At 43.0% G+C, this 9,561-nt stretch overlaps 1 protein-coding gene across 2 annotated transcripts; it reads right to left on the bottom strand.

Annotated features, from left to right (window-relative positions):
• Window positions 1–282: 282 nt before the first annotated feature.
• LOC104263032 (pantetheine hydrolase VNN2) lies at window positions 283–7,447 on the bottom strand. Of its 2 annotated transcripts, XM_059835540.1 has the most exons (8): window positions 7,385–7,447; window positions 5,810–5,965; window positions 5,575–5,705; window positions 4,305–4,497; window positions 3,413–3,704; window positions 2,036–2,409; window positions 1,698–1,868; window positions 283–402 (listed from the first exon to the last, which is right to left on the bottom strand). In XM_059835540.1, the coding sequence occupies exons 1-8, from the start codon at window positions 7,445–7,447 to the stop codon at window positions 283–285; spliced, it is 1,500 nt and encodes a 499-aa protein (XP_059691523.1). The 2 variants fall into 2 exon arrangements, with proteins under 2 accessions (XP_059691523.1, XP_059691524.1); XM_059835541.1 differs by lacking the exon at window positions 7,385–7,447 and having other exon boundaries at window positions 5,810–6,022.
• Between the last annotated feature and the right edge of the window lie 2,114 nt (window positions 7,448–9,561).

The raw sequence follows: 9,561 nt of genomic DNA, 5'->3' as shown, positions 1-9,561 counted from the left end.
TGGAAAACAATCATTTCTAATTAAAGATTTCATCTGACAGAGTATTAATACTAAAAATAGTTGCACTGGCTCAAGCATTATTAAAAAAATATACCACTGATATAGGTACAGAACAGAGTGATCACATTGCCTTCTTCTAAATAAACTCAACTGCTGCGGCTGCTGAGCAAGACTGCAGAACAAGAATGATACAGGATAACTGCCACGGCTCATGACGAGGTGGATCACTGCAGGGAATTCCCCACCTGTCTATGGTGACTGTGTAACAGCTAAGGAGTTATGTTATGGGGAGGTTCGCAGAGGATGCGGCAGGTCCTTTTCATAAAGCCTTCCAAAAAGCGTCGCTGTTACGAGCGGTTTCGATGTACCATGCTTGCTTTTCAAACGTCCATCACGTAGAACCTAGTTGAAAAGAGAAAGAATTATACTAATAGTCCACTAACAGAGTAGCAGCTTTGCATGGTACAGAAAGGATGGGCCTTAGATGTTGAATATTTTGATGCAGCACTTTTAAAAGACAATCATGAGAATGAAAGAAACCAAAATTCTCTCTGGCTCTGTCATAGCCTTCCCACATTTCCTTGGACCTGAAGGTCTTTAAAACTTCCTCCAGCTCCTTCTTTGGGAAAAAAAAGATCATTTTCTCCACTTCATAAGTAGGTGACAGTGAGAATAATTGATTTGTTACATTCGCATTAGTTACTAAAACATTGTGATGAAGGTTATATATATATCTAGGACAGTAATTTGAAATATTTTTTGATTTGTAGACACCAAAACAATTTCCAGATGCAAGTAGAGCATTTCAAGGTACTGGTCATATTCTGCTTTTCTTAGTTACTTTTTACAGGTCAATTTGAAATCACTGTTGTTCATAGACTGTGAACACCTGCAACTGTAACAAACAATAAGCATGTATTTGTTAAGAAAATACAAAATATTTTTTTTAAATTAGGCCATGATCATATTTTAGCATACCAATAAATCCTTTGATGTGTGTGTTTATACAGAAGTCCCATTCAAAACAAATACGCAGGACGAGCAATGCTTTTCCATTCTCTACCTTGTAAAAAAATCACCCTTGTTTCCTCTAAAACTTTACAAGTCTTTTTCACTGTCTTCATTGTCTCTTGTAAGCTATTAAATACCTCTTCTAAATCAATTAAGATTTCATGTAGCCTCTTATAGAAATGTAATCTAAGGTTTATGAATGAAAACATATTTTGGCAAAAATATATGGTGAAGTTTCAAATAAAAAAAAGAAACCCTACAAAACCCTCAAAAATACTTTGTAACATTTTTATCTGCATAGGATGTCTGCTCTTATGCATGACACTCATTAGTAATTTTTCTTACTTGGACAATTTCTCAGAGTATTTGATTTCTTTGTCTCCTCCTAAAATGCCCATCAGCAGAAACCTGTAGAAAATAGCTTCTTGAAAGCTGCCATTTACAGATTTGGGACCTGAAGTGGGAAGGCATATTTGCTAAAGAAAACACTGAACAGATTCTTGGCCTTAGCATTTCTACATTCTCATCAGTAAGGAATAATTTAATCCATCTATTTAAATGTCCTCTTGAGTTACAGCCTGCAGAACCAAAGAAAGTGGTTCTTGGGTGGGACTTGGCTGCCATATCATTTTCCAGCACCATGGCCTGGAAAACCTGCATCAAACAGCTTCACGGTGTCCCATTACCTCGAACTCCCCAGGAGCCAGCTGCACCCCGCTGTACAAGACTTCTGGAAAGACGTAGTTGGTGCCAAAGGTGCCACTGAGGGAGAACATCTCAAACTTGGTCTGAGCCGTCTCCACCGGCTGCCCGCATGAGTTCGGGTCTGTGCTCTTGCACTTGAGCAGCGTGCATATCTGTGGGGAGGAGGATACAGAAAGGCAAAATACCACTAAGCTCTCAACAATCAAGAGCTGGATTTGATTGTAAGAAAAATTCTCCCAATGCAGGAATGGACAAGTGTTTTGGGATGGTTGGGATGTAGGTACATACAACCCACGCTCACCCCTACAAAACCGATTACCTGCCAATGGTATTTTATGAGAGAACCGTGAAGCCCATCAAATGCACCCAGGACATAAATTTCATCTTTGCTCTTGTTTGACATCCGATAGATCAAATGACAGCAGAGGTCTCTTTGGCAAACCGTGTAATTTCCAGCTTTTCGCCTGAGTTCACTGAAAGTGAATATATCCCGCCGGACAGCTCCCGAAAAAGTGTCTTTTTCTCCTGGAAATTTCTTGATGCTTGTGGCATACAAGCTCCAGTTGACGGCAGGAGGGTAGGTGGGAGAAAGACGGGGGTGTGTGCTCAGCTCCGCTAGCAGGAGATGTCCGTCCTCTGTCCCACTGTCGTAATGGTAGGCGACGGGTCCCTCTGGCGTGAACAGCCCGCTGCCTGCCGAGGAGACCCACCAGCCCTCGGTCAGCCGGCACCCCAGAGCACAGCTCAGCAGGGAGCCCAGCCAACCCTGTGCCACACCGGCGGGCTTTTCCAGTGGTGCTGTTTTCAGTCAACACATTATGGAGCGTTTTGGAAGAAATTTAAAGTGCAGAACTGCTAAAATACCCACCATAGTGTAAAAACATGACCTAAACTTCACAGGTTAAACATGACCTTCACAGGTTTTATGCCTCACTGGATCTTGAATCTGAGCCTTAAATGGCAATTTGACACATGACCATCCCTTTTTTTTTAAGAACTTAGGTTAATTTAAATATAAATCAGAGCTCTAAGAGTGGCATGTTTGCCAAAGAAGGAAACGATGGGGGTAATTACAACCCAGGGCTGTGGCCTAAACTCAGCTCAGTCTATTTAGGGCAGGCCAAAATGTTCCTTTGTGGCTTCAGCTTCGGCTTCAGGGGAGAGTTATAGATGAAGCTACAGCAATGTTTTCTCAGTTTACAGAAAAAAAATTGGCAGTAAATATCTATTCAGATCAAACTGAAACATAAATATCTCTAATTCTTCAGCAGCCACAAAAAAAACCCTGAAAATGTTTTATTCAATATACAACAGGAATCCTCCTTTTGATTTTAGGTTATTAAGTTCTGTCTAAAACATTTTTCCTCCATTGAACTGTTGATTGAATTTTTAACAAAAAATGCTGCTTCTAAATGAGAGGCTGAAAATTTAAGTGAAACTTTGTGTTATTTTTGAAATAAAATTTCACTTCTATATTATGAAAATTTCATGTCATGCAGTTTTTAATTTTACTTCTCCCAGAACATTCAACATTTCCTTGCCTGAAGCTGTTTACTACATTCAATACAACATCAAGAATATTTTTAGTCTGATTGAAACACTATTTTCCAGTGGCTTCACTATTTGTAAAACATTTTTGCCTGCTTCTGAATCCAGTACTCTGAAGACAATTTCCCTTTTTCCAAATGCAACTCACCTGTCATTGCCAAGCTGATGTTGTGAGTATTTGCTGAAAGCAAATTGACACCCATGCCCATAGCCCAGGCAGAGTGAAACTCAACCGCAGTCAGAAACGGCAGGACGTTCATCCAAGCTGTCGGGAAGAGCACGGTGTCCACCTGTAACTCGCTCACCAGGACCACGGCAGGCTCCCAGAAAAGGATGTCGAAGCACGTGAAAATGCCAAACTTCCCAAAGGGGGTCTCAAAGGTGATGGCTTCTGGCTCCTTAGGGTAATTAAACTGAGTTTCTCTTCTAAAAAGGTTGTACTGCAGGTGAAGAAAATGGCATATTAGAATCTAAATATAAGGCAAGATTATGAACAGCTACTTTTGCGTCTGAGATGGGCATTAAGGCAAAGCTGGGGGTTGAGATACCCGAGCTGGCCAGCACAGTGGGTTTGCATCCATCCAGCTGACCCTCTCTCCCTGCAAAATGGGGTGGCTGCACCCTAGCTGCCTCCTGGAAGCAATGTCCAGCCAATATTAACTGCTAAACCCTGCCAAGACGTCCATCTGCAAAAGCCCTACCTGGCTTGGATAAAACTGTGCCAAGGACCATCTAACATTTACTGAATGGAAAACTCTGTCACTGCTTCTTTCCTGCTTAGTATCATAAATGTAGCCCTTAGGTGTTTGGCATCTGGCACGCGCTCTGGCAGCTGTGGTGCTCCTGGGACTAATGCTTGATCGATCAAGCACTTGCCTGCTTTTCTTTCTGTCCATAAGACCCTTGCATCGGATCATCCTGCATTGGTTGTTGCTCTACAATTATGTAAAATTATTGTATAAATCATCTGAAATTGATGCCAGAGAGATGAAAAGTATACTGATAAGCAATTACAGAGTGATGCTGAAGTGCTTCTTTACCTTGTGGTAACGAGCCACAAGTTTCCCCTCCCGGTCAAAGACGACGTCAGTGTTGTACTGATAGCGACCATCACTGGGGCAGCTGGGATCACTGGAGTTACATGGCTTCTTGTCCCCGATGTTTGCAACCACGTAGATGGAGTTATTCCTGGCCATGCAGCTGAGTCGTTCCTGCACTGGAGCAGGAGCAAATCTAGTGTATTTTTGGTGAAAGAAAAAACCAAAAAATTTTACAAGTTCAGATGTGGAAGAAAAGCATTCAAAATTACTATTCCACTAACTGCATATCCCCAGGTGCAGAAAAAGGGATAGATCAAAACATAATTTCTGTTCATTTTCTTCTCTGTTCATAACATCGTTTTAAATTGCCAGTCTCTTTTAGCTTTAAAAAATGGTCTCCCTATGTTCTTCTTTCCTGTACCCTTAACAATGTTATTTTCTGCGTGGATATAATTCCCAGCTAACACACATGCAGAGGTAGGGACAGCTTCAGAAAACAGAAGAGACACTAAATCAATACACAAATATAAATTTAAAATAACTTAAAAATAAATTTTCAGGCAGACCTAAATCTTGATTTAAAAGACCATTTTAGTCTTTTTTAACACTCTCCAGTCTGTTTAAGGCAGCTGCCCATAAGCCTTTAGTAAAAAGTGGCCACAGCATTTACAGAGCTGAGGGCTCTTGAAATCTTGCTTCACAAAGCCTCAGAACAGAAGAATACAAAAGCTTAGCTTAGACAGGAACCTGGTCCCCTTGGTGTCCCCTGTTGACACATGTGCAGAGCAGCCCACTGTAACACAGCAGACTGTGCAAGCAGTTGGATTTCCATAAGGCACTTCTTTCAGATCTGAAGAAATATTTTGTGCAATTTTCTTTAGAAATCACCCAGGCACATGAGCTGAGGATTGAATCACCTTGTCTAATCTATGCATCCGACATGATAATAAACTAGCTTATACTTACAGAAGATTTTCACAATTAATCTGAAGTGATAAATTTTTACATGTTTTAAAAATATTGATTTTGCCTAAAATTTCTCATTTTCCTCCTTTTGCAATTTTTAGAAGTGAGACTGTCTCAATACTTTTTGCCTTGCATATTCCCATTGCCATTTAATTAAGAGGGCTTTTTGATGCATCTCATTCCTATGGTTAGGATTTTTAATAGCTTAAAAAGCATTAGCAGTTCTTAGGCATTTATTGGGAGCAGCTCATGACTCCATGAGACACTAGTTTGAAATCACATAAATCACTGCAGAAGAAATCACCTTGTGGGGTCGGTGCAGGGAATCCAGTTCACCGCCGGATCAGGGATATCCTCCAGGTAGGGGTAGATGGATTCTCTTGTGAAACGCCAGCCGTAAATGCCGTCTTCAGGAGTCACAATGATGTGGGCGCCCTGTCACAACAGGCTCCATTAAGAATTCACCCATCAACAGATAACCAGGAGGGTCAGCAGGAGAAGAAAACACTGGTTAACAACGCTCACAATACACCTAGTACCTGCTGGGCGGCTTCCTTGATGGCCCCTTCCAAGACATCCATGTTTTTGTTCATCAGGGCCAAAGCATCATTGGGAGAAACGGGGTCATCAGTCACATCTGGCAGGATGACCGCGTGCTCGTAGACGGCTGCAATGAAGGTGTCGGAGGCAAGGGCCTGAAGGACTGTGAGTGCAAACACCGCAGCGTGCAGGAGAGGCTGGGAAGGGAGCATGGCTGGTGCCTCGCAGCTCCTGGATCAGGCATGGGGAATATAAACCGGATAGAAAGAGGAGGAGTAAAGACTAACAAGTTTGCTTTGGAAATAATCTTCTATTGAGTAATCTGGGGAGGTACAGTATAGTTCTGCCAACAATCAGGACATTCATTTATAGTAAGAAGTCAAAGAAACATTTCTAGGAATCGGATTTTGTTTCTGAATCGAAGTGCTATAAATAAAAGGTGAACAAAAGGCTAACACAGCAAGTCAGAAGCAGTGCTGATCTATGAGGGACTCCATGGAAGGAGCACTTGCACATTCCATTTGTACACCCCTCTCCAGGCTTCCAAATCCATCTCGGGGTGAGCCCAGACTCCCTGATTAGGGTACACTACCCCATATAACCTTATAGCACATGGCTGCCATCGGTTAAAAATTCAGCCAGTGCTGAAGGCAGACCACCTGCGTGAAGTACAGCCCTCATGCTTCCGAGTGTAGCTGATCCATCTACACTTATGACACACGTGGTCCTGCCATGCCTCTTGCCTTTGGCCAATGGTTTATTATAGTTGTAGCAGGTGCCCTAAGAATGTCCTGCCTCCTAGGCTCATACTGCAATATAAACTAACCTTTGAACTGTGCTGATCTCTCTGCCTAGAGCTAACACAGTCGCTTGTTTTGTGAGAAAGAATTAAGCAACACAGATTTTTTTTGCTATTTTTGTTATGAGAAGCAATTTTTACACAATAAGCAATTTGAAATTGCTCATACAAAGCTATTTTTTTCTTCTGGAACGTAATTTTTGCATAGTATTTTGGAAATAGCATATTACTACTATAGTTTCAGGTGCTTCATAAAAAAAACCCCTTTGTTAGAACATGTGGTATGTCTGTGAGGGCAAAGGAACATGACCTGGCTAATCATATTTACTGCTCCATAAGAAACCAAGGAATATATTCTTCATCCTGACAATATCTTCCTCTTCACTATGTAATTTCACACAGAAGTCTTATTTTTGTCCATCAGCATCAAGGCTTCCTCAGGAGAAATCAGCACTTCAGTGTCCTCTGACAAGACCAGTCAAACACTGGAACAGGCTTCCTAGAGAGGCACTCGATGCCCCAAGCTTGTCAGTGTTTAAGAAGCATTTAGACAATGCCCTTAATAACATGCTTTAACTTTTGTTCAGCCCTGAATTGGTCAGGCAGTTGGACTAGATGATCATTGTAGGTCCCTTCCAATTGAAATAGTCTAGTCTTCTATTCTATTCTATTCTATTCTATTCTATTCTATTCTATTCTATTCTATTCTAAATGTCTTGAAAAAGACTACGCTGTGCTCGTAGAACGACCAGGCTGCGACGTAGCTGTCCGGGGCACAGGCCTCCAGAGCAAACAGCATCAAAAGCACAGCAGAGACACAGGCTTTAGGAAGCCCCATCTCTGGTGTCTGGAAGTCACCCAAGAGGAGGACAGGGGCAAGCAAAGGCAGGGGGCTTTAAAAGTGAAAGTCTTGCACAAAACCTGGGAATTCCCCAGAGTGGCAGAAAGCTGACACCGGGAGATGCAATCAGCCTGCCCGGGAAGTCTCACAACATCAAAGGCAAGAGAGCTGCCAGCATTGAGCAATTCTGCCTTACACCACCGGCAGAGAAGTCACCACTGTGCTGCAGCTGAAGAAACACGTAGCTTGCCAGGTCTGCAAACAATTCAGGCGTGGCATTGCTGTAGTAATGCAATTCAAGGCAAGCCCAGGTCACAGCAGAAAAACAAGCCGGAGTTTGGGAAATCTCAGCAAAGACCAGCACGGACACATTCCTGCCCAAACTCGAGTGGTGCAGGCAGGGCTGCAGGAGTCAGGTGGCTCTCCCCAAGGTCGGTGCCGCCGCACAGGCACTGCCTGTGCCACCCCAGCTCAGCACAGCACCGGCTCAGAGTTGTGTGGCCTTTGGGGGCTGCTCCACATCGCGAGGGGCTGCCAGGCGGGCTGTTTGTTTGTGCAAACCCATCATCACACCGCTCAGGAGCTGAGCTTTGAAGATCTCAGGTCCCCAAAGGTCTCTGTTGGAAAGCATCATGAATAGGAGCCACAATTTCTAAATTTTGCCTATTGCAACCTGCTGTCTTATGTCTACAGATCACCCCATCAGAAAGTGATCAGAAATCTTGAAGCTAAAGCTGCATGTTCCCAAAAATCCCTTGTATCTGCTTGCCCAAGTTTCTTACCTTCTTTGGTTCTGATTCAGCTGTCAGCTAATGAAAGGCTTTTTTGCTGTACTTCCCTGGTGTTTATTGTTGTCAGTGGTTACAGGCAGCCTTGTCTTTATACAGAGTGAGTTGTTATGTCAGTAACGGGTAGACTTGCATAGGATTACTTTCTGTATGCTTGACTCACTTCACACAGTAACACATTTCACAATTACAAATGTTATGTAATCTTTGTAGCAAAAAAAATTTAGTGCCGTGATCACTTATGCCAGTCTTCTGTAGGAAAATATTCAATGTACAAATATACCTAAGCCAGATAACAATGGCCTCAAACTAAATCCTGGCCACATGCTCCTGCTGAATTCCTTCTGCACTGCAAGGTAAGACCTTTTTGAGTGCCATAGCCTCCGTTAAATCCAGATCCTTTCCCCGGGAGAGAGTTGGAGTATCACCCACTAGGTTCCTGAGGGACAAGTACAGTGTCTGCACTGAGTTTGTACCCATAGGAAGAAGGTCACACTGGATAATCCCCTGCTGGACTGAGATCAGTCTGTGGTCAGACAGTAACTGACTCCAACAGTGAACAAGGTTTTAAGAGAGCGTGGCTCTGGCAGCACTGATGTTGAGCTTCCACGAGTCAGAGTACATTGTCTGGGGATTTTGATAAACATGTCGTATGTTAAGCATGACACTATGCTATGTCACATCTGAGTTTCTATTTACATTTGAAAACAGAAAAGGTCATATGGTGCATGGCAATGATAATCAGTGCTGGAGTTTGGGTAGTATTTGCACTCCCAACATCTCACCAGCTCCATAACCGAAGTGTAGTGACTGAGGACCTTGAGAGCACCATGCTGAGACCAGGAACGGTGGGGAAAAGGAAGGAGAAATTAGCCTAATAGAGATCGCTGGCCACTGTTAAAGACACAGCCACAGAACATGCACATCTTTATACACTGATACGCTGAAGGAAGGTCACTAGGGTCCAGCAGCAGCAACAAAGCACAGGTCGCTGGGAGAGAAGAGGAAGCAAAGTTGTAAACAGTGCCTTCTCACCAGCAGTAGCTGGTCTTAAGTAGAAATCTAAACCACCTAATTCCTACAGTAAATGAATTTGCAAGGCAGCACCACCCAGCATTATCATGAAGGAGCAAAGGACAAGGCTTATTTCATATGTGTTGGCGTTATGTGACCAGACAGAAATAGAGAAGATGGGAGGGAGGAGCTGCTCTATGATACCAGGTCACTCGGTGACCTCTTTACTGGGTGCAAACAGTTTCAGCACTGAATAGCATCCAGTGCAGCCAGCAGGTGCTGACAAGCTGTTGTTCAGAACCAGCAAGC

The sequence above is a fragment of the Gavia stellata genome, chromosome 2, assembly GCF_030936135.1.
Source record: "Gavia stellata isolate bGavSte3 chromosome 2, bGavSte3.hap2, whole genome shotgun sequence".
NCBI classification, from domain to species: domain Eukaryota; kingdom Metazoa; phylum Chordata; class Aves; order Gaviiformes; family Gaviidae; genus Gavia; species Gavia stellata.
The sequence above is the reverse complement of the archived record's forward strand: the minus strand, read 5'-3'. Positions and strand labels throughout refer to the sequence as shown.

Bases quoted from the DNA above. Each gene is read 5' to 3' on its own strand.
- LOC104263032 (XM_059835540.1), bottom strand. From the start codon at position 7,447: ATGGGGCTTCCTAAAGCCTGTGTCTCTGCTGTGCTTTTGATGCTGTTT. The intron at 5,706-5,809 runs GTACTAGGTGTA...CTGTTGTGACAG, and splicing joins TCAAGGAAGCCGCCCAGCAG to GGCGCCCACATCATTGTGAC. The intron at 4,498-5,574 runs GTGATTTCTTCT...AAAATACACTAG, and splicing joins CCCTGCACCGACCCCACAAG to ATTTGCTCCTGCTCCAGTGC.